General features: G+C 42.5%; 3 protein-coding genes across 9 annotated transcripts in view; 2 read left to right on the top strand and 1 right to left on the bottom strand.

Moving 5' to 3' along the window:
• The first annotated feature begins 64 nt into the window (after positions 1–64).
• Positions 65–6,991, top strand: DNAJC14 (DnaJ heat shock protein family (Hsp40) member C14). 2 transcript variants are annotated; one of them, NM_174274.1, is made up of 7 exons: positions 65–156; positions 603–2,068; positions 4,572–4,678; positions 4,878–4,985; positions 5,353–5,513; positions 5,596–5,698; positions 5,909–6,991. In NM_174274.1, exons 2-7 carry the CDS (start codon positions 659–661, stop codon positions 6,117–6,119), a joined length of 2,100 nt encoding a protein of 699 aa, NP_776699.1. In that variant the 5' UTR covers positions 65–156; positions 603–658; the 3' UTR covers positions 6,120–6,991. The 2 variants fall into 2 exon arrangements, with proteins under 2 accessions (NP_776699.1, XP_059742085.1); XM_059886102.1 differs by having other exon boundaries at positions 99–348; positions 5,909–6,860.
• A 101-nt stretch (positions 6,992–7,092) lies between these two features.
• Positions 7,093–10,048, bottom strand: ORMDL2 (ORMDL sphingolipid biosynthesis regulator 2). Of its 3 annotated transcripts, XM_005206582.5 has the most exons (5): positions 9,979–10,048; positions 9,544–9,597; positions 8,733–8,907; positions 8,434–8,585; positions 7,093–7,567 (listed from the first exon to the last, which is right to left on the bottom strand). In XM_005206582.5, exons 3-5 carry the CDS (start codon positions 8,904–8,906, stop codon positions 7,432–7,434), a joined length of 462 nt encoding a protein of 153 aa, XP_005206639.1. In that variant the 5' UTR covers position 8,907; positions 9,544–9,597; positions 9,979–10,048; the 3' UTR covers positions 7,093–7,431. The 3 variants fall into 3 exon arrangements, with proteins under 3 accessions (XP_005206639.1, XP_005206638.1, NP_001014931.1); XM_005206581.4 differs by lacking the exons at positions 9,544–9,597; positions 9,979–10,048 and adding an exon at positions 9,330–9,512; NM_001014931.1 differs by lacking the exon at positions 9,544–9,597 and having other exon boundaries at positions 7,094–7,567; positions 9,979–10,047.
• A 330-nt stretch (positions 10,049–10,378) lies between these two features.
• SARNP (SAP domain containing ribonucleoprotein) overlaps positions 10,379–26,177 on the top strand; it is a 49,507-nt gene continuing 33,708 nt past the window's right edge. Inside the window, exons 1-6 of one of the 4 annotated variants that reach the window (XM_059886767.1) lie at positions 10,379–10,428; positions 12,123–12,175; positions 18,884–18,983; positions 19,189–19,378; positions 20,543–20,589; positions 20,816–20,883. In XM_059886767.1, coding sequence (XP_059742750.1) covers positions 19,309–19,378; positions 20,543–20,589; positions 20,816–20,883 — 185 coding nt within the window. In that variant the 5' untranslated portion in view covers positions 10,379–10,428; positions 12,123–12,175; positions 18,884–18,983; positions 19,189–19,308. Of the gene's footprint in view, positions 10,429–12,122; positions 12,176–18,839; positions 18,984–19,188; positions 19,379–20,542; positions 20,590–20,815; positions 20,884–26,177 lie in introns of all 4 variants that reach the window. The other 3 variants (XM_005206705.5, XM_059886768.1, NM_001042654.2) reach the window with 3 other exon arrangements.

The raw sequence follows: 26,177 nt of genomic DNA on the forward strand, positions 1-26,177 counted from the left end.
CTCGGAAGTGGAAGTAGACGCGAATCGGCTGCCGCGGCGGGGACGGAAGGCGGAAGCAGAGCGTGAGCGGGAGGCGGAGCCGGGGGAGCTGCTCTCGTAGCTCCCCCTGGCCCTCGGCCCAGCTGCTCGAGGGGGAGGAGTTACCGCCACTCTTCGGTATGTTACCTTGATCCCCTTTACCCAGCTCGAGGGTTAACGGGTTGACTCTGTCAGGGGCAGTCTCAAGCTCCGCCCCCAGATATTCCTGAAGGGCCGCACGGTCCCCACCCTTTTCTGGCAGCCTGCGGCCCCCTTTCCGGTCGTCTTTCCCTTTTTCCTAAGAGTGACCCCAGGACCACACCCTTTGCGGTACCTCCCTTTTCCCCTGTTTCAGGGTTATAGCTTTCTGGGGAAAGAAAAAATAATAAGGGAGCTTGGAGGAGTTGGGGGGAGGGAGCAGCGTTGCCGTTAAATGTAGTATTGGCTTTATTGCTTAGTGATGAATGCCCCCGAATTTTTAAAACAAGGGAGGTGGGTGCATTCAATATATACCCAATTTAAGATTATTTAACCTTTTTGTTGGTCCTATCCTTGATTATCCCCACTTGATACTTTTGTTACAGGCATCAGAAGTCACCATGATGGCTGTGACTTAAAATCCTCAGGAAGCCCCGGGGTCATGGCCCAGAAGCACCCCGGAGAAGGAGGGTTGTGTGGAGCCCACCACAGTGGTGGTGCCTCCCTCAGGACTTTAGGACCCTCTGTGGACCCTGACATACTTTCATTCTCAGGACTCAGGGACTCAGCGGGGTCTGCTCCTAATGGTACCCGCTGCCTCACAGAGCACTCTAGTCCTAAGTACACACAGCCCCCAAATCCAGCCCACTGGTCGGATCCAAGCCATGGACCCCCAAGGGGTCCAGGACCCCCTCTGGCTGAAGAGGACCCTGATCAGAGTGAGGCATCTTCAGAAGAGTCAGGAGTGGACCAGGAACTCTCAAGAGAGAATGAAACTGGGTACCAGGATGATGGGAACTCTTCTTTCCTTTCCATTCCATCTACTTGTAACTGCCAGGGAACCCCTGGAATCCCTGAAGGGCCTTACTCTGAGGGAAGAGATAGCTCTTCTAGCAACTTTTGCCACCATTGTACCTCTCCAGCTTTGGGGGAAGATGAAGAGTTGGAAGGGGAATATGATGAAGAGGAACCTCTTAAGTTTCCCAGTGATGTTTCACGTGTGCCCAGTGAAAAGAAACCTGCACCCCGGAGACAACGGCACCGTGTTCCAGCCAAGGAGGACACTCGGGAGGGTGGACGAAGAGATCCCAGATCCCCTGGTAGACATCGGCTGGGCCGGAAACGGAGTCAGGCAGATAAACGCAGAGGACTGGGATTGTGGGGAGCAGAGGAACTGTGTCAGCTTGGACAGGCAGGCTTCTGGTGGCTGATCGAACTGCTAGTATTAGTAGGGGAGTACGTGGAGACTTGTGGCCATCTCATCTATGCATGCAGGCAGCTGAAAGGCAGTGATCTGGACCTTTTACGTGTCTGGGTGGGAGTGTGGGCAGGGCGGCTGCGGGGCTGGGCGCAGGTGATGTTCCAGTTTCTGAGCCAGGGGTTTTGCTATGGGGCAGGGCTGTTCACCCGTTTTCTTAGGCTTGTGGGTGCTTTGCTGCTCCTGGCTCTGGCCCTTTTGTTGGGCTGTTTACAGTTGGGCTGGCGGTTTCTGGTAGGATTGAGTGACCGGCTAGGCTGGAGGGATAAAGCCACCTGGATCTTCTCTTGGCTGGCTTCTCCCACCTGGCAGCGTTGCCTGATTCTGCTGAGAGAGAGCAGGCCCTGGCAGCAGCTGGTAAGAATAGTTCAGTGGGGTTGGCTGGAGTTACCTTGGGTCAAACAGAGGACCAATAGGCAGGCGAATGCACCTGTAGCTGGTGGTCGTTACTGCCAGCCTGAAGAGGAAGTGGCTCGACTCTTGACCATGGCTGGGGTTCCTGAGGATGAGCTAAACCCTTTTCACGTGTTGGGGGTTGAAGCCACAGCATCAGATGTTGAACTGAAGAAGGCCTATAGGCAGCTGGCAGTGATGGTGAGTACCCCTCTCTCTTTCCAGTTCTTTGTTCCCATATTTTATTTTCCATTACAATTTTTAGGTGGAGTGGAGGAAGGGACGGAGATGGCAATGGCAACCCACTCCAGTATTCTTGCCTGGAAAATCCCATGGATGGAGGAGTCTGGTAGGCTGCAGTCCATGGGGTCGCTAAGAGTCGGACATGACTAAGCGACTTCATTTTCACTTTTCACTTTCATGCATTGGAGAAGGAAATGGCAACCCACTCCAGTGTTCTTGCCTGGAGAATCCCAGGGACGGGGGAGCCAGGTGGGCTGCTGTCTATGGGGTTGCACAGAGTCAGACACGACTGAAGCAACTTAGCAGCAGCAGCAGAGGAAGGGAGAGTAGAAAATCAACTTGAAGATGAAAATTATCTTAAATTCTCAGGAAAGAATTGTAAAGGGGATCTGACTTTCCCTTAAAGTTTTGTATCATGAAATTCTTTTTCTCAATGAAAATAAATGAACCTGGTATAGTAGACAGTGCTGGACTCATTCACCTGGAATATCCAGGTGAAGTCCCTCCGAGTAGGTTGGAGAAGAGGCCTAGTCAGAACGCTTATCAGTTCCTCCTGAACAAATGAGGGGTTTCTGAACACAGGGAAATCCAACTGTCTTCCTAGTGAGGCAAGTGTGGGAAGATTGAGAGAGTACATGTGAGTGATTATTCCAGGACCAGGTGAAAGAAAAGCTATTTCAAGACCAACAACCAGGTTGGGAAAGGGAAGGCGAATGGGACATAAATCTTGGAGAGCCATGTATGTATGTATGTCATACATGAAAATGTTGGTGATTAGGTAGGATATAGGTGGTTGTGACTTAAATGCTTGAGGGAAATGGTTTAATACAAGCATGCAATCAAATTGCTTTTAGAAGTAGATATTTGATTGCTATTTTTAGATATGATTGTTACTGCTATTTCTGTACAAGTAAAACTGTTAGGAATATAAGTGAGTTCTGCATGCTAAGTCGCTTCATTCGTGTCTGACTCTTTGCGACCCTAGGGACTGTAGCCTGCCAAGCTCCTCTGTCCATGGGATTCTCCAGGCAAGAGTACTGGAGTGGGTTGCAAGTCCTCCAGGGGATCAAACTTGCATTTTGAAATCTCCTGTACTGACAGGCGGATTCTTTACTACTAGCGCCACCTGGGAAGTCCATGACTATAAGTAATGTGTGTAAATTGCATTGGAGGACTATTTGAGTGTATGGAACTTGACTGGTAAAATACCAGTGTGCAGATTACCTCAGTGGTTGCACGACATGAAAGAGGAATGGGCAACCAGAGTTTCCATTAACCATTTTAGGTACAATAAAATACCAGACCTGAAACTTACCAGATAACTAAATTAGTTTGGTGGGAAATACATACCCCTTATTGGATGGCCTGGGTTATTCTGAGAGTGAGGAACAGTGTTCACACTCAAATCGTTACTAACGGTAGAGGTCTTTTCTCACCTTCATGTCTTTTAGCAGATTTTGTCTCTTGGGGAATGTCATTCAAAATTTCTCATTTTCAACTTACTTTATTGAAGTAAAGTTCCCTGAACCTTAGTAAAACTGTCCCACAACCTGAAGTTACCCCCTTGTTCTTGGCCAGAGTATCTGTGGGCTCTTTTTGGCCAAGCCATGTGGCATGTGGGATCTTAGTTCCTTAAGATTGAAGCAGGGATTGAACCTGCACCCTTGCATTGGAAGCACAGTCTTAACCACTGGACGACCAGGCAAGTCCCTGTAGTTTTTTATACAGCCTCTCACTGCCCTTATTAGGCCCTAACATGACCATTACTCGCATTCTGTAAGCTTGGGGATATGAGAGAGATGACAGCATTCTGCAAGAGACTAGCTTTATCTGTTTTTGGTGCATGAGGATGGGAAAAATCAGGGAACTGTAGGAAGTGAGAATATTATTTGTCTTGGAGAAAAGGCTGAAAAGTGGATTAAAAACCTGAGGGTCATGTTATGTTATTTCACACCTGGAACAGAAAGGCAAACCATTGTAGGAAGTTTTGAGTAGATACGAGAATTTGAGGATTGTTGGAACTCTATGACTGACAACAAAGTTAAAATATAAGAGTTAAGTATGTGTGGCAGGGTGATCAACCATCCTTGTTTGCCTGAAATTGAAAGGTTTCCTGAAACATGAAATTTAAATTCTAGAACTGGGACAGTTCCAGGCACACTAGAGTGGTAGGTCACCATAGTGCCAGATTCTCTGTATTCTGCTTCATGTGTATTCTCATTTAATACTAACAGTCCATGATAGATAAAATAGTCTAGGTCATGAAGCTAATGAGCAGTAGAGGCAGAACTTAAACACAGATCGATCTGCAGAGCCAGAGCAATTAACCATTAAGCTATATTGATTCTTCAAAAGGGTGTTAAATAGGAAGTTATCAACAATAACCTGTTGATATGAGGTTATTTTGACTCAAGATGGGGAGAGGGTTGGAATGGATATGTAATGAAATCTGTTTTGGTAGGTTCATCCTGACAAAAATCATCATCCTCGTGCTGAGGAAGCCTTCAAGGTTTTGCGGGCAGCTTGGGACATTGTCAGCAACCCTGAAAGACGGAAGGAATATGAGATGTAAGTTGGAGCTAGGAAATTATCAGGTAGGGTAAATGAATAACCTTCAATAGCAGAGATCCCTGGACTTACAGATGAAGGCTCTCTGAGGCAGAGGAGGTGGCTTGTCTAGCTGGCCAAGGGCCTCAAGAGGCCAATAGACCTGTCTCCCTTTGTCCCTCACTCAATATCCTGACTTACATAACTGTTTTTCTCTCAGGAAACGAATGGCAGAAAATGAGCTGAGCCGGTCAGTGAATGAGTTTCTGTCCAAGCTGCAAGAAGCAATGAATACGATGATGTGCAGCCGATGCCAGGGAAAGCATAGGTATGATTTAAATAGGACAGGACTGGGACAGCCAGTTTGGGGACTGGTGACCAAAAACATTCCTTGTATCATTGGTAGTTGTGGGATCCAGATGGTAAATAAAAAGACCCTGACTTTCTACTTTTGCCATATTGTCAAGAGATTGAAGATGTGAATTACCAAGAAGACAAGATAGTATTTCTGGCTTTAAGATAGGTTGAGGGCAGGGCGTACGTAGGCATACATAACAACTGAGTGGTGGTAATTTTAGATGTTTGTCAGTAATCCTACTTGTCAGCCAATGAGACATCAGTAATGATGAGACTGTAGCAATGCTCTAGGTAGTCTTAACGTATTATTAAGGAACTGTTCTTTTGTTGAATTTCAGGAGGTTTGAAATGGACCGGGAACCTAAGAGTGCCAGATACTGTGCTGAGTGTAATAGGCTGCATCCTGCTGAGGAAGGTGACTTTTGGGCAGAGTCAAGCATGTTGGGCCTCAAAATCACCTACTTTGCGCTGATGGATGGAAAGGTGTATGATATCACAGGTATACTTCTGTCCTCTGGAAGTATGGGCTCATATATCCTCAGAACTGTGATATTTTGGCTAATTGTCTCTCATGCTTGCAGAGTGGGCTGGATGCCAGCGTGTGGGAATCTCCCCAGATACCCACAGAGTCCCTTATCACATCTCATTTGGTTCACGGATGCCAGGCACCAGTGGGCGGCAGAGGTAGGTGGTGTTTCTCTCAACCATCTATCCACTGTTCTAGTTCTGAATATGGTTTCCAATGACATGCTATTTAGGACATGTAGGTGTCTCACCATTTAAGTGTTTGGGACCTGACTCAGTATGTCTTTAACATATGTATAAGTAGATGAACTAGATAGCCATTTGACTCCAGTATCTCTTTCCTCATCATGCCTTCTGTTTTCCTCTCAGAGCTACTCCAGATGCCCCTCCTGCTGACCTTCAGGATTTCTTGAGCCGGATCTTTCAAGTACCCCCAGGCCAGATGTCCAACGGGAACTTCTTTGCAGCTCCTCAGCCCGGCCCTGGGGCCACTGCAGCCTCCAAGCCCAACAGCACAGTACCCAAGGGAGAAGCCAAACCGAAGCGGCGGAAGAAAGTGAGGAGGCCCTTCCAACGTTGACACCCCTTCTCTTTCCTCCAATCAATGTCAGGGAGTCAAAAGGGCTGTGTACAGCACCAGATGGAGTTTGATTTGTTTATTTTTAAATATTTAAAAAAGGGAAAATTTTAAGCTCAAATTGTTCACTTAGTACTTTTAGGAAGCCCTGGAACCACTCTCCCTCCTCCACCAGCACCCAGGAACTGAATCTTGTCTTCTGACAATACCAAAGAAGTAGGGGATGTCTAGAACAAAGAACCTGGGGCCTGGACCTGGGCTGGACGGTATCTCCCATAGTGTGGGAACTGGGTATTTCCCTGGGGTCTGTATGCCTTTATCTTGTCTTTTGCTTCTTACAGCAGATGACACTCCCCCCTGACCCCCAAACGACTCTGTCTTATTTCTTGACTCATTTCAGGAGGGAGCCCCCTCCTTTGCCCCAGTATACTAGTTAAAAGAACAAGAAAGCATGTAACCCTAATTATAGGAGATACGTAAGAGTTCAGAGTGTGGGAACTCTCACCTTGTGGGTAATCATCCAACTTCATGCTTGTTGCTGCAGGGATGGCCAAAACTAATAATTTTTAAAAAACAAGATTCATGCCCTCTGCCCTTGGGTGAGGGGGAAGGGTAAAGGGGCTCCCGGCAGCCCCCTTATGATCCAAGGGTTTGTATTTTTTTAAGTTTGTTCATATTTGTATGTACATATCTATTTAAAGCCAGGGGATTATCTTTCTATAAATACATAACTGGCAACCTGTATCTTCCCTCTCTTCTTTGCCCATATAGCTGGAGCCCTTTTTCTCATTTGAGAATCTTTTCCTTCCTAAGTGTTAGAGTAAAGGGCACCTCCTGCTGGACCAAGGGAGGGGGATAAAAAAAATACCTTAAAGAAATGTTGTAGTTCTGTAAGTCAGTCATTGTTGCATCTTTCTTCTCTGGCTTTATGAAGACATCTCCCTACCCTTACTGCTGACCAAACTGTAGCCATATATGAAAAAAATTATCTTTATTATAAGGAAAACACAGTAAAACAGAGCTGGAAGGTGGTGGGAGTGGATGATAGGGAAAACCTTAATCAACCAAAAAGCTGCCCAAGCATGGCTTCCTGCTGTGGAGGAGAGTGATTTGCCCCTTACCTCACCTGTCTTTCCTGATTCAAAGAAACTTGCTCCTAGCAGGGTGGGGCCCAGGGGACCCCATTTTCCAATGAAAATTTGTGAAAGTTTGCATTTCCAGTGGGGGCGTTTGGGAAAGGCTGCATAGTTCTCAGGCTGTATAGAGAAAGGAGGGATGTTACAGCCCTTTGTTCCAACGTCCCCAGCCCCATCTCTCAGTATTTGTTGATGCCAAAGAGACGAACCCCATGAAACTGGGGCAACTTGGGCAGCAGTACGCTAAGCAGTGAGGCTGTGTTGATGAGGAAGTGAGCAGCATCATATTTGGTGTAGAAGCTGGCCAGGAGGTATCTGGGGAGAGAAGAAATCGGTTGAATGAAGTTGGCCTTCCCTATCCATATCCAGGCCTTTCCAGCGACTTTCTTTTCTATTTTAAATAACCAGTTTTACTGCATGTAGTCCTAGCATATCTAAAAATATTTCAGCTATATTAACAATATTTACTTTGGGGTTGGGGAGATAATCAGCACCTTTAACTGGAGATTTATAAATTTGTGCTTTTTTAAAAAAAAACTTTTTAGTGACAGGTGGCAAATGACAGCTGAAGCAGTTTTAGCCTGTGTGACTGTTAGAATCCTTTTTCCTACCACTTCTCACAGATTTACATCAGTTCTGCCTTTATTCACTTCTTTGGAAGTATAAAATAACTTGTTTTATCTTTTCTTAGTCCCTTCTCCCGGAGAAGGCAATGGCAACCCACTCCAGTACTCTTGCCTGGAAAATCCCATGGACGGAGGAGCCTGGTGGGCTGCGGTCCATGGGGTCGCTGCGAGTCAGGCACGACTTAGCGACTTCACTTTGACTTTTCACTTTCCTGCATTGGGGAAGGAAATGGCAATCCACTCCAGTGTCCTTGCCTGGAGAACCCCGGGGACGGGGGAGCCTGGTGGGCTTCTGTCTGTGGGGTCGCACAGAGTCGGACACGACTGAAGAGACTTAGCAGCAGCAGCAGCAGTGCCTTCTCCATTCTCCTACCATCAAGGAGGCAGCAAGTAATGCTTGCTTACTGTCTTCTACTTTTTACTTTTCTCACTAGATTTAGAGCTAATGTATCTTCACAGGGTCTAGGTGAGTAGAAGTCCACTGTTTTTAAAGGTTCCCTGTGGACCTCTGTACCTGGCTTTTGAAGCATCTCCCCTATTTCCCCCTGGACTCACAGTACAATGGGAGAGATGCTGAGGAATTTTCGGGAAGAGGTAAATTGGAGCCCGTAGTCCATCTGTTCCCAGTGTGTCAGTAGCCGAGCCTTTCCTTGGTCAGGGGTCTCAAAGGGTGTCCCTTTCACCGTATGTAAGAAGACATACATAACCTGGGAGGAGGGAATGGGACAGTGTGAGGTACCAGAGCATAAAGTAGTCCCTCAGCTGAGATCCCAAAAGGAAGACAGAAATCCCAAGTAATTGTTTTTGGTTGGGAAAAGCCTGGGGTGGGTAAAGGGGCATAGTTTAGTGCTCACCAAGTTATGGATGACGTTGGTCAGTGTCCAGACAACAGGAATGCTGAAGAAGGGGATGCTGAGTAGAACCACATGCAGCAGTCCTACCAAGATGATGTAGGCCAGCCAGATGCCCCGGCTATTCATCACGCGAGTGTTGGGGTTTACTTCGCTGTGTGCCACCCCCACATTCATCCTACCACAGTGGGGGATCAGGCAGGAGACCAACTTAATTTCCTCTCCACCCTTCTTGGAGTCCGTTTTTCCAAGTGGTCTCCTGAGTAGCCCAAATCCCCCGGACTTTATTGGGAATGAAAGAACTTAACCCATTACACACAAAGGAAAAACTGAAGACTTGGGGGAAAAAACAGAAGGCAAGATGAGCACTCTCTATATGTTAGAGACATGATAATCTTTCTTCTGATCCTTACACTTCAACTGTAACTTGAAGGAGTAAGCATAGGCTTGGCGCACCTCAAGGAGCAAGGGTAACAGAAGTATCTCACTATCCTTAAGAAGTTAATAAGGAACCATGAAGACATTAGGTACACCCAAAATTACAGAAGAGGGTCATGGGAAACAAGGAACCACTAAGGAGGGATGAGGAGGTAAAGCTACCTTTTCTAATCTATACTCAGGTCAGTTCAATCACTCAGTTGTGTCCGACTCTCTGAGACCCCATGAACTGCAGGATGCCAGGCTTCCCTGTCCATCACCAGGGAAGCCTGGCATCCTGGTCAAACTCATGTCCATCGAGTCGGCGATGCCAACCAGCCATCTCATCCTCTGTCGTCCCCTTCTCCTCTTGCCTTCAGTGTATCTTAGTCCCCACCTTTTCCTCTGGGGCTCCCCCGTCCTCTCATCTCCGTGGCATGTAAGCAGGCAGCTGCAAGAATGTGCCCAGGGCTTTTACATTGAACTAGGAAGGGACGTGAGCTGAGCGTCTCGAGAGGTGGAGCCCTAGTCCCGACTTCAGGGCGGCTCTGATCATCTGAACTTAGCCCTTTTAAAATCGTGCTTGCCCTTAAGTTGATGACGCCGGGTTAGGAAGCAGATCTGGCCCGCTCTCTACCTAGAATTCCCTAAACCCCAGTGATTTGAACTAGCCCCCTTGCTCCTCCCAGGCCCCCCTCTCCTTCATCGTCTTCCATTAGGGTTGTCTTCAGCGCTCCTCTTCCGGTCTGTTGCTCGCCGCCGCTTCACTCACCCCGCTTGTTCGCCTCCCACCATTTTTCTAAGGACCCCTTTCCAGTCTCGGTAAACCTACCTGCCAGCTTCGGAAGCCCGTCCCGGTAGGGGTGCGGCGCTTGCTTCTACACCTGCGGTCTCCAGGAAGCAGCCTCCCCGCCCATCTGCGCTCTCCCTATTGGTGGAGCAAGGTCAGCGCCGCCACCACTCATTGGCTGGCGATCCGCCACGGGGACGCACAATTGGTCACTATTTCCGTCGTTCGGAAGGTGCCGAACCCGCCCTTCTCCAGGTCCCACCTTTTGAGAGAGGTGGGGAAAGCCGCTTGGAGGAGCGAGGGCCACGCCAGCTATTGACTAATGGAAAGAGTTGATAGTAAGAGGCGGGAGTAAGAGCTCCAACGATTGGCCGGCCGTGGCTGTAGGCGCCGAGGCGGGAGCTCCCGGAGGTGGAGGCCGCGGGTGGGGGCCTGGCGGAGTGGAGGGGTAACAAGATGGCGACTGAGACGGTGGAGCTTCATAAGCTGAAGGTATCGTGAGGCGGGGAAGGGCCGGGTCGGACTTTTCCGGAGACTAGATTTTGCTGGCGGGTTGGCGCCTTTTCCTTGAAGGTTCTTCTACTCCATTTTCTGGCTCCCGCCGTAGTTCTGTTCTTTTGTGCCTCCCTTCTTCCCCCACTACGCCTTTTCTCTTTTCCCATTTCTCCTCACGGTTTTACTGTATCCTTATTTGTTACTCGGCACCTTCCTCCACTGTGGTGTCGTCCGTCACCTCTCTACTGGGTTGTGGAAGTGCCTTCAACCTGTTCTACTCTCTTGTTTCTCGTCAAACTGCATTACGTCAGTGGTCCCCTCCTCTTGGCTCCGTGCGGAGCCCGGGACCCCTTTTTCTTCCTTGGGTTTGTGCTTTCCTGTCTGTTGTCCAAAGTGGAGATTCCCGGTAGCAAAGGATGGCAGCTTCGTTTATTTCTGTCTATCTAGGTCTCAGACTTGATCCAGAAAATGCTTCCGTTCCCCTATTTTAGATGGAGTGACGCCCCGGGCGCAAATTTGGAAACCTGAGGAGAGGCCTCCCCTTAGAGGCCTGGGCTTTAGGAGACTTTAAGAGGTAGTGAAGGCGCAGATACCCCAGATTGAAAAGTTTTCGAGTTCTCTCAACGCGGTTCTCCGCCTACCAGCCTTCCCCCCACCCTGCGCCCCACCACCACAGAGACAAGTCACTCAGAACTGTAATATCCTGGGAAAACATTTCCAAGGTTAGGGTTACCTCTGTCCTATTTCATTTCGCGGGTAGACCCTGCATCTCTTGGTCTCACCACTGGGTGACACTCAATCACAGAAGACGTTTTAAGTTGTGTCTTGGGAATCTTGACAGCCTTTTCGTATTTAGATTATTTTCTTGGAACAAAAGAATGGGTTTTTTTGAGGGGGGTGGTAAATTAAGAGAATATCTCAAGTTGTCCATTTGTGGTTTGACAAGCAGTTTTCCCATCACTTTTCAGTCATGTTTTGTTCACGTCCTGGGAACCTTTGACAAACCAGGTTGATTTGACCCACGCTGAAAACTGATTATTTAAAGTTTGATGAGCTTTAAAAAAAAAGTGTAACGAGAGTAAGAGTAAAGAGAGAGAGGTCCTCTTAATCACATTAGTTGACACCAGTTAGACTTTCAGTGAAAGTTGATAGGTTTCTTACTCATGGAATCTAAGCTGTATTAGGGGGATTTTGTGTTAACCTGAGTTACTGTTAACTTGGTATCGAAATGAGTAGATTGTATCAGTCGTCTGCTAAGAGAATAACAAGTAAAAAATTGAGCAGCTACTTCCATTATATGTATATTAACTTGTAAATAAGTACTACTATATGTTATGTACTACTGTTTGTATGTTATGAAAGAAACACAGAAAAGGAATTTTTGAATGGAATAAAAAGGAAATATGAATGTAAGATCTAATGTTTTCTTCCTATATTAGTTCCATTTTTGAAACCCCTCGAGTAAGTCACTAGCCTTGTGACTTGCCTTCATAGGTTTTGTTTTGGTTTATGGAGTTCCACCTTCCATAAAAATTTGTGTGTCAGTTCCAGGTTAAATCCGGTTTTGATTGGCTAATGTCCTCTGATCTGATTTCAGGTTATTATAGTCTTAGAGAGCATGAGGCAGTCCTAATAGCCTAAAAAGGATTCACTCTTTTAATCATATTTGCTTGTCTTTGCTTTTTCTCTAGAGCACTTCTTAACCTTTTGGAGGTCACAGATATCTTTGAAACTCTGATGAAAGGTATGGACCTCTCCCCAGAAAAAGGCATGTACACATGACTTTGCATGCGATTTGAGGGGCTTCATAAAATTACCTTGGAGCCCTGAGGAGTCCATGGACCTCTGGTTAAGAACTCATGCCTTTAATTCTGACTTCCAGGACAGTTAATGTTTGGTTCCACTGTTGATCATGGAGTGATCCTTACTTTTGGGTTGACCTAGGGTTTATCTCAGAGAAGGCAATGGCACCCCACTCCAGTACTCTTGCCTGGAAAATCCCATGGATGGAGGAGCCTGGCGGGCTATAGTCCATGGGGTTGCTAAGAGTCGGACACGACTGAGCGACTTCACTTTCACTTTTCACTTTCCTGCATTGGAGAAGGAAATAGCAACCCATTCCAGTGTTCTTGCCTGGAGAATCCCAGGGACGGGGGAGCCTGGTGGGCTGCCGTCTATGGGGTCACACAGAGTCGGACACGACTGAAGCGACTAAGCAGCAGCAGCAGCAGGGTTTATCTCTTTTTTTAATAAAAAGCCTTTCCATTTTTATAAAAGGAATTTGGGGCTATAGTGTGGGGTCTCAGAGGAAAGGAACAAGCTTTGAAGTAGGAATGAAAAATATCTATCTGAATTGATAATGTAAAGCCACATCAACTGCAAATTTGTGAAGATTTTGTAGAAATGGAGTCATTCCAACGCAGCTGGAAAGAGGCTGAATTGTGGGTGAAAAATGCCTTGAATTGTTATAGTACCAGATTTCCAGTCAGTTGTGAGAAAAGGGACTACAGAGGAGAGAACTAGAAGAGTGGATAAAGAAAACAGTGAGACATTTATAATAGTGAAGCATAAGGTACATTTGTGTTGGTGGTTGAAGATAGTTTGGAAAAGGAAAGTAGGTGAACTGTGTGACTGGCGGTGTATTGGAGTGATACTGAAAAGGACTTGTAAGTTGTGTAAGGTGTTTGTTTTTTGTCATACAGGCAGAAAGTGGGGAACCTTTGAAAATTTGAAAGGAGGAGCTGATGTGATGAGTTTTCTTTATTTTTATTTTTTCTTTGCCGCGTGGCTTGTGGGATCCTAATTCCCAGGCCTAGGATGCAACCCTAGGCACTCTGCAATGAAAGCACAGAGTCCTACACTGGACTGCTAGGAATTTCCCAGTTTGTGTTCTTTTGGCAGTAAGGATGGGGCCTGGAGAGGAAGAAATTGCACCAGTTAGATTTTTATTATAGTAGTCACTCCCCTGCTTAGAACCTTTTAATTATATCTGTGCCGGTATCTAGTTTAGTTTCTCAAATTCCAGCTAGTGACTTTATTTCACTTATCAGAATGGCTGTTCATTAATTGCTAACATTTACCATGTGGCAGACACTGGTCAAATCAGTTTGTACACATCAGTTGATTTCTCACGATAATCCTAAGGCAATACGGTAAATGCCTGTGTTGTCCCCATTGAAAATGAGAAAAAATGGAGACTTCCCTGGTGGTCCAGTGGTTAAGACTCCATGCTTCCGTTTCAGGGGGCTGAGGTTCGATCTCTGGTTGGGGAACTAAGATCCCACATGCCTTGTGGCTCGGCCTGAAGGAAACAAAAACTGAGAAAAAATGGAAGCTCAGAGATTGGATAACTTGCCCTAGGTCATGTACCTAGTAAGTGGTGGCTCAAATCCAGGCGGTCTGTCTCCAGAATTCCTGTTCTGAATTGCTGTTCTGAATTGCTGTGCATGACTGCTTCTCCATACCTTAGTACTCAGAACCTTTATACATGCTTTTGGCTGCATTGCTCTTGCCAACCCCATCAGTTCAGTCGCTCAGTCATGTCCGACTCTTTGCGACTCCATGAATTGCAGCACACCAGGCCTCCCTGTCCATCACCAACTCCCGGAGTTCACCCAAACCCACGTCCATCGAGTCAGTGATGCCATCCAGTCATCTCATCCTCTGTCGTCCCTTTCTCCTCCTGCCCCCAATCCCTCCCAGCATCAGAGTCTTTTCCAATGAGTCAACTCTTTGCATGAGGTGGCCAAAGTACTGAAGTTTCAGCTTTAGCATCATTCCTTCCAAAGAACACCCAGGACTGATCTCCTTTAAAATGGACTGGTTGCCCCTTGTTTAATTAACTGTTAGTTTCCCTTCAGAATCAGTCAAACATCATTTATCCAATGAACCCTTAGGTAGAATGGGTTCCATCCATCTACACACAGAGTCAGACCACTTTTAAAATGCTTTTATAGGACCCTGTACTTTTTTTAGAATCAGTTAAACATTACGTATATGATCATTGCTTGCCTTGTTTCCCTACTAGATTCTAAGCTCCATGTGGGCAAGAACTCTTTGTTTTGCTTATGATTATTTTCCTGTATCTAAGATAATGCTTGATACACAGTGGGTACTTACAACTATTTGTCAAGTGAAAAAACTTACTAAGACTAGAAATAAGGTAGTGGCTTCAAAAGTTGGAATGAATTTGAAAGAAATTTTGGATATAAAATTATAAGTATTTTTAGATCAGTTAAATGTGAGAGGAATGAAAGGTGACTCCAATTAGTGATACCTTTTGTCTAAGTTGGGAGGAGAAGAAGCCAGTTTTGTGCAGGAGAGAAGATGAAGTTCAGTTTGGGGCATAAATAATAAATGTCTTTGAGATACTCATTTGGAGATATCTCGTAATCATTTGGAAATATGGGGCTAAGAGCTGAAAATAAAGGTGTGGGACTTATTAAAATATTTACATATATATATAAATTTTTGGAGCTTATATATTACTACAGGGAGGCACAGTAAACAAGTAAAATTTATAGTATGTCAATAGCGATAAGATTTGTAGAGAAAAATAGAAATAGGAACTGTGAAAAGAGAAGGGTATTGTAATTTTCAATAGGGTGACCAAGGGGAAGGCCTCATTGAGAAGGTGATGTTTAAGCCAAGTCTTGAAGTAAATGAAAGCGTGAGCCTTGTGCAGAGTATTAGAGGTGATCATTAGGACTCTGGCTTTTACGCTTAATGAGATAGGAAACCAGTGGAGGATTTTTGAATAGAGGAGAGACATGTTCTTGACTTAAATTGTCAGAAAGATCACTCTGACTACCTTGTTGAGAATAAACTGTAATAAGGTTCAAGGGCTGAAAAGTTTACAATAGTTTGTATGAAAGAAAAGGGATTAGATTCTATGTCTGTTTTGAAGGAAGTGCTGACAGGATTTGCCAATGATTGGATTCTGGGAAGTGAAAAAGCCTTTGATACAAGTGGAAGGATAAGGAGGCCAAACTCATCTTAGTGAATATCTGTATTTACAAGATTCGGTGGAAGAAGAGCTAGCAAAGAGTGAGGAGGAAAGGTAGAAGGAAAACAGAGAGAGAGAGTGTGCTCATGAAAGCCATCCTTCATATTGATACTTAAAATTGGGCTTAAATCAGAGACATCTGAGCTGGCTGTTGGCTTCACTATTTTCTGGCTGGGTGATTTTTTTTTTTTTTTTTTAGCAAATTGTTGAGTTTCTTTCAGTTTTGTTTTCTTAATTTATGAAATGTAATAATAAAATCAACCACATAGATGCTGTGAGGATTAAATGAGGAAATGATGTTCAAAAGACTTAGCCTTTTGTTTGGCGTGTATTAATACTTGAAATTTAATTCCTATCATATGAAATGTTATAAAGTATATAAAATGTTTCTGTCCTTGAAGGTTTATAAACCAAGTTGAGAGAGAACAGGTGAAAAATATTTGAATCAAAATTTAAGATTAGTAAATTAGTAGAAATCACAGGGCAATGAATGGGGGTTAATGTTAAATGTATTGTGTAGTCAGTTGATCAGTCTTTTCTCTGCTGGTTGGATAGGTAGCATGAAAAATGCCTTATTAATACTGAAAAATAAGATTTTAGGATTGAGACCAAAAATTTAGTTTTATAGGTAATTCATACTCACAATTTTAAAGATGTAAAAAGGGTATATGGTAAAAGATTTTTCTCCTGCACCTGTCCTCTGGTTTCTTCTGAGATTTAGCTGGTGTTAATGTATCTGTTTCTTGCCCAGGCATCTTGTGTATAAACATTATATGACTGTTATGTGTGTGCACATTATTTTTTACATTAATGTTAGTATCTTACATACAGTATTCTATAACTTGTTTTTTCTTAATAGTCTTATTGAGGCACAATTCACATACTGTACAATTCACTCAATATATCTTGCTTTTTAAATACATTCTTTTAAAACATTTTAAAGTCAGATGCATATAAAAATGGGTAAGATTTGACATTATAGGTCCGTATTTGAGATTTTAAAAGGGTTTTATTCTACTACTAATGTAATTGTGCCAAAATGAAATGTGTGAAATGACTTTTATTTTCAGCTATTCTGTTTTCACTCAGCAATTTCCCTTTTGGAGGAGAACCCAAAATATAATAATATAATAAAATAATAAAGTGATGCAACAGTGTGTAAAAATGTATGTAACATTCTCATTTGACTAGAGAAGTGGACATGGAGGTGCTGAGAAGACTGCTGAATGAGCCAGAGTCTTGAGGTTAGGGAATGACAGCCCGTTGGGGGCTGAGATTTCAACAGCAATAGCAAGGTCAGTGGTTAGCAGTGGTGGATGCTGTCCGTGCTAAACAACCAGTTGTACCAGTCTGTCAGCTTCAGGTCTACTAGATCAGCATCCTGTGCAGAATCTATCACTGACTATCTTTCCCTGTTATCTGAAAGATTTTGTAAACTTCTGTCTGTATCTACACACAGTTTGGGGAAGGAAGGAGAAGGGAGGAACAGCTCTGTTAGAAAGTTGAAATTTGAATTGCCTGAGTATTTACATTCCTTTTCCCTTAATGTTACTTAGAGGAGGAGAAGGAAAAAGGAAGATGAGGAGCATTTAGAGTATTGGTTGTTTGTTTATAACACAATACAATTTCTTTACTTTCTGTAACTCCTCATCTTCCTTTTAAAAAAGTATTGGTCCACAACGTGGAATGCTATAAAAAATTGGCAGCCCTCTCTCTCTACCTATTTAAAAATATATTGGTCTGTGAAATGCAGAAATCAGAGAAACAGTGATTCTGTCTAATCTTGTCCAACTCTTCACCCAGTTTCTAACACTTACTAGCTGCTAAGCACTATTGTAAATGCTTTACAACTATTTACTGGTTTAATCTTCGTAGCAACCCTATACTACAGGTACTGTTACATTATCCCCATTTCAGAGGAAACTGAGGCACAGAGTGGTTACGTTACTCACCTAGGCTACACAGATGTAAGTGGTAAAGCTGGAATTTGAACCCAGTGTAGTCTGACTTCAGATGCCTTGTTATGCTTTGTTATGCTCCATGCTTTTAATGGGTGATTACCTACTGTGTTTCTCAGTAGAGGGGGCTGCTGGCTTGAGTAGAACAGTTTTACATGTTATATCCCTCCCTGCCTACCTGTCCTACTCACTGAATACCCAATCAGAAAAAAAGCTCCCCTCTCCATTTCCAAATGCTTCCTTGGTTGAAAACCTTTTAGAGATGACCAGCATAGTCCCTTAGTTACAACATTCTTTCTTCTATAGGAATCTGCTTTCTAATTTCTACTGGTTGGTCTTAGATCTGTACTTCAAAACTAGTAAAGTCTTTTTCCAGGACAAATAATCTGTGTTTGTGCATTGATCTGCATATAGGATTTTTAAAACCTTCCTTTTTCTTAGTTGTTCTCCTTGGATCAGCATGTCATTATGTGGCTTAAAATGAGAATAAAGAGCCCAGTAAGGCTATTACATTATTTAATATAGATTCTATTTTTTTAGTTACCCTTAATCTAGAATTACTTTGGTAGCAAACTATACCGTTAACCCTTTTTGCACTTGTAATCTTTCTAAAACCCTGACTGAGGTCTTATCCTTTGAGTTACTGTTGGGCCAGATCTTGTTCATCTGTTGTTGTTTTTTTTAATGTTTTGAATATAATAAATTTAATAAAGTTTTGAATAAAAGTGTAGTACTTTATAGGTATACCTTATTTCTTCTAAATTGAGTCTTCATTTTGGATCATTGTTTTCCCTGAAGAGCCAGCAACACCCCCTGACACCCCCAGCTTTAGTTCTGTTAGTAATTTACCAATTCTTCCTCCTCCTGGTATCTGCAAAGTTGTAAGCATGCCTATCAGATCTTTAGTCAAATTACTTATTTAAAAATCTTCAGCAGAACTCTGTGGCATGCCATTACATATTTTTTTCTATTTTGGCAAAGATCCTTTTAGTGATTAATTGTTGACATTAAGCTAGCTAACATATCTACCTAATGCTGTAGTGATCAGGCTTGTATGCGCGTATATGGTAGATTGCAGTAAAGGATCTGGGATAATAGTAAGGAGAATCTGCTTTTAGATAATTATATATTCTACTTAAAAGATTAATTCTTTCCTTCCTTGTATGAACTAGTACAGTAATTGGGGAAAAAAGACACCCTCCGCTCAGAAACAGCTAAAGATTTATATAATAAATAGATGTATGAATAGATAAGAATTTTATTAAAGCAGGGTTATTCTTCACCATCTGTTAGAAAAGTCCTCTTGCATATTGAGTATTGTTGAGGGAAAGTGAATCATCTTGTGGACCTAAAAACTTGGTGGGATTAAGAGCAGAAGTTATGGGGTGAACGTTGTTTTCTTTTTCTTTCTTGTAAGAGCTACTTTTTTTTTTTTCCCCCACCAGGTTCATTCTGTAAATTAAGGAAAAGCTTTATTCTTTTTTCTCAGCTTGCTGAACTAAAGCAGGAGTGTCTTGCTCGTGGTTTGGAGACCAAGGGAATAAAACAAGATCTCATCAACAGGCTCCAGGCATATCTTGAAGAGCATGGTGAGTTTCCTGTGGAGCCAAAGAGTGATGTGATTGAGGAGATTAATTTTTAGGCTCTGCCATACAGAAGATTTCTTTTTTTCTTTTAGGTTGTTGATGATGTAAGATTTTAATTAACTCTATCAAGAAAACTCTTGTTATCTAAAACAGTAGTTATAATGAAATACCCCTTTCCCCCTTAAAAGACATTGTAACTTTATTTCAGCTAATTATTTTAAAGAAGTATGGTAAAGCAAGTATCATTAGACTGAGAATTGGACTATTCGAAGTTGAATTCCTCCTGTGCCAGAAGTTTACTAGGTAACTTTGGACAGCCACTGTTTTCATGGCGGAGTGTTTTGTTCTGGTCTGTGAAGTGAGACCGGTGTCTCCACCCTCGAAATCCATAAACTTAGGTAATCTCTGGTTCTTTCTAGCTCTGACATTCTGTAATTTCACTTTAAAACAGATAAAAATACTTCATTTATACTGTCATCCCTCTCTAATTTTAATTTTTTTATTCCCTTTTCTTTTATCCAAATTCCCTTAGTCAACAATTCTAATGTGCTTGATACATATTTTTTGTCTTTACGGTTGTAAACCATGTAGTGTTGTTTGATCTGTAGTAATTTTATGTAGTTGGCAATGAGGCCATAACCTTTATTGCACACTTTTTTCTCTTAAGTACTCACTTTTTTCAAAGATGTATGAACTGACTGTGTCATCATCTAGTCTGTTGATTCTAATTCCTGCATTGTTTTCTATAATTTATAGAATTCACCACATTTTCTTTAGTTCATTCAGTGACTGACTCCTGTATTGCCTCCTGAACTACTACTTTCATATTTCCTTATATCCTTGTGTGAGAGTCTTTTAGGGTATATACTCAGGGATGGGGTTGCTAATAAATAGCTATTCATAAATGTTTACTTAATATGACTAAATACTACCAAACTGTTTCTCTGAATTGCTCTATAAATCTCATTATCAGCACATGAGGGTTCACTCTGGCCTCATTTTTCCTAATCTGTTGGTGGTTTCAATTTACATTCTTCCAATTATTAAAAAGTTTAAACATTTCTTTTGCTTATGGTTCTTTGGGTTTCTCCTTTGCCCATTTTTCTGTTGGGATTCTCATTGGTTGCTTGTTAGTTTGCAGGCATTTCTTCTGTATTCTAGTGACTATTACCCTGTTGGTTTTATACACAAGTATTTTCATGATTCTTTTTTCTGTGGTGTCCTTTCCTAGTTTTGAAAAGTCAGTTTTTTGCATAGTGCTTTTGCTTCCGGGATTTTTTTTTTTTTTAATTTTAAGAAATTCTTCACTAAATTCTTCCACACTGGTTTTTGTTAATGTTGTAGTTTGATCTCATCTTGTTTAGTTCTTTAGTCCAACTGGCGTTCAACCTCTTATTGATGTTAGGTAGAGTATGTAGTTTTATCTTCTCCATGTGGAGCAAATTTTATGAGCATATTGAATTTTGTTTTGGAAAAACAAAAAGATTATAATTTTAGCCTAAGTACAGTGATCAAGATGGTTTTGTAGCAGGGCTTGACCTGAATATTTTAATATTCTTTAGCTGAAGAGGAGGCAAATGAAGAAGATGTACTGGGAGATGAAACAGAGGTGAGTTGGAGAGAGTAAGGTTAGTCACTGGCCTGGCAGTGTGCCACTACCTTGGTCACATTGCTGAACATTAATCATTAGAGGGCTTGAATGCTGACTCGTTAGGGGTGCATAAAGGGGGAATGAAAGTTGTGAAAGCCTCATTCATTTTGGAGTTCTCATATTTTTCTGTTGACAGGTATTTACTCTTGATTTATTTTAACCATCTTGTTTCATTTGTTTTTAGGAAGAAGAACCAAAGCCCTTAGAACTGCCTGTCAAAGAGGAAGAACCTCCTGAAAAAACTGTTGATGTGTAACTATCCTTTTTTTATTTATTTATATTAATTAAATTAATTTATTTATGACTATGCTGGGTCTTCATTGCTTTGTGCAGACTTGCCCTAGTTGTGGCAAGTGGGAGTTCTACTCTTCTTTTGCAGTGCTTGGTCTTCTCGTTGCAGTGGTTTCTCTTGTGGAGCATAGGCTCTAGGAGCATGGGCTTTAATAGTTGCAGCACGAGGGCTCAGTAGTTGCGCTCTGCAGCTCTAGGGTGTTCAGTCTTTTGTAGTTGCGGCACAGGGCTCAGTTACTTCACTGCATGTGAAATCTTCCCAGACCAGGGCTCGAACCCTTGTCTTCTGCATTGGCAGGCAGATTCTTAGCCATTGTGTCACCAGGGATGTCCCAACTATCCCTTTTTAATAATGAATACAGCGCAGATGGTTCTGGATTTTTTAGTGTTTCACTCTGTTTACTTCTTAAACATTCTTTTTGGCTTTTTTATTAGATTGTACATTTTTAGAAAAGTCTAGTTCATTTCAACTACATTGTCCCACTGAAGGAAACTAAGTTGTCTTTGGGTTATGTAATAGATAATTAGGACCAGGAGACTTCAGTCCATAAAAAGTTTATTTCTCTTAGCCTTGTTGTATATGATAGATGATTCTCTTTCTGTGTAGAGAATCATGCAGATTTTCTGCATATGTGGACTTTTATAAGGGAGGAGTGAGTAACACTGTATTCTCTCTTATTTTCTGGTTTACAGTGTAGGAAGAGAGGACAAAGTATTAATGAAAAGTAGATCTGGATTTATTTAAATTATTGCACAAGGTTGTTCATAAACATCTTATATTTGGAATTTCCCACAAATGTCTGGCCATCTTATGCACCAGCACATTAAGAGCAGTTGAGTCCTTTTTAACATTTTTGCTCCTCATAGCTGTATTAATCTGTTTAATTATAAAGGGCAATATGTGTACTTGTAAAAAGTCATAAAGAGTACATAGAAGAGTATATAAATTGAAAATTAAGGAGACTTCCCTGGTGGTCCAGTGGTCAAGACTGTGAGCTTTCAGTGTAGGGGGCAAAGGGTCAGTCCCTGGTTGGGGAACTAAGATTCCACATGTCATGTGGTGCAGCCCCTCTGTCCCCCCAAAAAAAGAGAAAGGAAAGAAAATTGAATACCTTTGTCTGTACCTCCACCTGACTTCCCAGAGGTTTTCAATATATTCTTTTGAAATATTTTATACGGTATGTGTATATGTATATGTACATACACGATACATATTGTTGGTTTCCTGATTTTTTTCCCACGTATGGAGATCTTTCTATATCATCATATAATGTCCTTATTTAATTATTAGATGTAAAGACTTCTGTGGCATTCCGGTGGTTAAGAGTCCATGCTTCCACTGCAGGGGGCATGGGTTTGATCTCTGGTTGGGGAGCTTAAGTTCCTGCATGCTGTGTGGCAAGGCCAAAAAAAAAAAAATTAGTTATATAGTAGGCAAGGTTCTAAGTGTTTTACATATATTCTCATCTAATCCTCACATCAGCTGTAAGAAATGAGGATAATTATCCTAGTAAGTGGTAGGTCTCTGTTTTTTTAACTTGTTGTTATACAATATTACACGCTTATAAAAAAGTTAAGAGCATGCTATATAGACCCCTATGAACCCGTCACGTAGATTTAGTTGTTAACAACTTAGAATTTTATTCTTTCTGGCAGCTAATAGTACTCCATTCTAAAAGTGAATAGTAATTTCACCAGTCTCCTCCTGTTGATGGATATTTAGATTATTCATAATTGCAAAACATGCAGTGCTGTACCTCCTTATACAATTAATTTTAAATGTATGCAAGTATGTCCAAAGGGTACATTTCTAGCAGGGAATTTGCTGTATTAGAGAGGATATTCCTTTAGTGTTCTATTAGATTTTGTCAAATACTACTGCTTTCTAAAGCCATTTAGTTGTTGCCCATTACAGGAGGTTTTTGTTTATATAATGTGCCTTGAGAAGATGGCCAATGGGATAGCTTTTGGGGTTTTTTTGGTCTTCATATCTTTATTTTTACACAAAGCAGTGCAAAATGAGGCAGTTCTTCAAAGGGTGACTTGGAGCCGGAAATTCCATCCTGAGCGTGAAAGTGTTAGTTGCTTAGTCGTGTCCAACTCTTTGCGACCCTGTGGACTATAGCCCACCAGTCACCTCTGCCCATGGGATTCTCCAAGCTTTTTAAAAAAATTATTTATTTGGCTGCACAGGAACTTAATTGCAGCATACAGACTCTTAGTTGTGTCTTGTGGGATCTAGTTCCCTGACCTAGGTTCCCTGCATTGGCCACTGGACCACTGGGGGAGTCCTGGGATAGCTTTAAAATAGAGAGGTTTTGGGAACTTACATGGCAAGAAGGATCAATGATCAGTGCAAAGAAATAGAGGAAAACAGTAGAATGGGAAAGACTGGAGATGTCTTCAAGAAAATTAGAGATACCAACGGAACATTTCATGCAAAGATGGGCACAATAAAGGACAGAAATGGTATGGACCTAACAGAAGCAGAAGATACTAAGAAGAGGTGGCAAGAATACACAGAACTATACAGAAAAGATCTCAGTGACCCAGATAACCACGATGGTATAATCACCCACCAAGAGACAGACATCCTAGAATGCTAAGTCAAGTGGTCCTTAGGAAGCATCACTATGAACAAAACTAGTGGAGGTGATGGAATTCCAGTTGAGCTATTTCAAATCCTAAAGGATGATGCTACTCAATATGCCAGCAAATTTGGAAAACTCAGCAGTGGCCACAGGACTGGAAAAGGTCAGTTTTCATTCCAGTCCCAAAGAAAGGAAATGCTGAAGAATGTTCAAACGATTGCCCAATTGCATTCATCTCACACACTAGCAGAATAATGAAAAATTATCCAAGCAAGGCTTCAACAGTGAACCGAGAACTTCCATGTGTTCAAGCTGGATTTAGAAAAGGCAGAGATCAAATTGCCAACATCTGCTGGATCATGGAAAAAGGAAGAGAGTTCCAGAAAAACATCTATTTCTGCTTTACTGACTATGCCAAAGTCTTGGACTGTGTGGATCACAACAAACTGTGGAAATTCTTTAAGAGATGGAAATACCAGACCACCTTCTCTGCCTTCTGAGAAATCTGTATGCAGGTCAAGAAGCAACAGTTAGAACTGGACATGGAACAATGGACTGTTCCAAATTGGGAAAGGAGTACAACAAGGCTGTATTTTGTCACCCTGCTTATTTATATAACTTATATGCAGAGCACATCATGCAACATGCTGGGCTGGATGAAGCACAAGTTGGAATCAAGATTGCCAGGAGAAATATTAATAACCTCAGATATGCAGATGACACTCCCCTTATGGCAGAGAGTGAAGAGGAACCAAAGAGCTTCTTGATGAAACTGAAAGAGGAGGGTGAAAAAACTGGCTTAAAACTCAGTATTCAAAAAATGAAGATATGGCATCTGGTCGCATCACCTCATGGCAAGTAGATAGGGAAACAGTGGAAACAGTGACAGACTTTGCAGCATATTAAAAAGAAGAGACATTGCTGACAAAGGTCTGTCTAGTCAAAGCTATGGTTTTTCTGGTAGTCGTGTAGATGTGAGAGTTGGACTGTAAAGAAAACTGAGCGAAGAATTGATGCTTTTGAACTGTGGTGTTGGAGAAGACTCTTTAGAGTCCCTTGGACTGCAGGAAGATCAAACCAGTCAATCCTGAAGAAAATCAGTCCTGAATTAGAAGGACTGATGCTGAAGCTGAAGCTCTAATACTTTGGCCACCTGATGTGAAGAACTGATTCATTGGAAAAGACCCTAGTGCTGGGATCTTTAAATCTTTTTAAAGCAGGAGGAGAAGGGGATGACAAAGGATGAGATGGTTGAATGGCATCACCACCTCGATGGACATGAGTTTGAGCAAGCTCTGGGAGTTAATGATGGACAGGGAAGCCTGGCATGCTGCAGTTCATGGGGTCGCAAAGAGTTGGACACAACTGAGTGACTGAACTGAGGGCAAGAAGGAAGGTGAAGTAAATACGATGATATAATTAGCCAGTGTGGGTTGAAAACAGTGAAGTTTGAGAATTTGTAGTTATCTTTATAATATGTAAAATATATAATTCTCTTGTTTAGAGGGCTTTAATTTTATCAGTGAATTTCTGAACAAGGAAATTGACTATGTGGGAGAGGTTGTGTTTTTGCTTGTTAGAGGGATAGTAGTGGTTAGACTAAAGTATGTACAGAAGATTTGGGGTCCCTGTAGTTTGGAGAATGTTTTGTGTATGACTGTGAATAGGAGAGAAACTTCTCAGTGAAGAGATGAGATTTCACATGAGTCTCAGAGTATGATGTGTATTTATTGCTTGAGCTTAATTGTGCCTTAGGGAATTGGAACAGATCTGAAGGAAGTGTCCTCTCAGGTTCCCTTTTTGCCTTGAGGTGTACTGATGGGAATGTGAAGGAAGTCATTAGCCTGAGGTTTGGTGAAGAGGACTGCTATTTTAATGGCATTGGACTTCAAGTAAAACATTAAACTTCCATGTCCCTTTCTGCCTGAAGAAAATGAGAGGATTGGGGAAGGAAAGATGATTAAGAAATGGAAAAAAATCAGAAATTTCTTTTTAAAAAATCCTTTAAACATTCAAAAGGAGATCTCCTCACTTTGTCTTCCCTTGATATTCTCCAAAAAGATAACCTCTGTTTCTAGTTTGACCCCCCCCCACCCCTCACCCCTCCCCCTCAGCCCTCCCCCGCAGCCCTCCCCACCACCCCTCTGCTGAAACCAGGGCAATTAAATATTGCAGGACTTAGTTATGGTCAGCAGGGGGCTCCCATTGCTTATCTGTCAGTCCAGGGACCTCCAACAAAAGGATGGAGCAGAGAGTAAGTTCCTGTTCCAGAATTGCTTCCTCTGAAAATGCCATTAAACCATTACTACCTTTCAGGGCATCAAATGGGAAAAGTGTCCGGGATATTGGAACAAAAGCCGCCCATGTCTCTAAATGAGGGACCTTAATGAGACTGGTTATGACCCACAGTTTTATGAGAGTTGTTTGGTGGAGGGTTAATGCCCTTCCATTTATCCTGGGTACTTCCGAACTTTGTCTCCCGCCCCTCTGGTCCCTCCGCTTTTGTTTTCTCTTAAACCTTTTGACTAGTAACTTAGCATGTTTTCCTAATTCAAACTTCCCTTAGCCTTTTTTTCTTCCCACTCCCTTTGGCATTTTTATTTGTCCCACTTTGATTCTTCCAGCTGGAGCTGTGGTCCCATGGGAGATATAAGGGATTTGTAA

This window comes from Bos taurus, chromosome 5 (genome assembly GCF_002263795.3).
Source record: "Bos taurus isolate L1 Dominette 01449 registration number 42190680 breed Hereford chromosome 5, ARS-UCD2.0, whole genome shotgun sequence".
NCBI lineage: Eukaryota > Metazoa > Chordata > Mammalia > Artiodactyla > Bovidae > Bos > Bos taurus.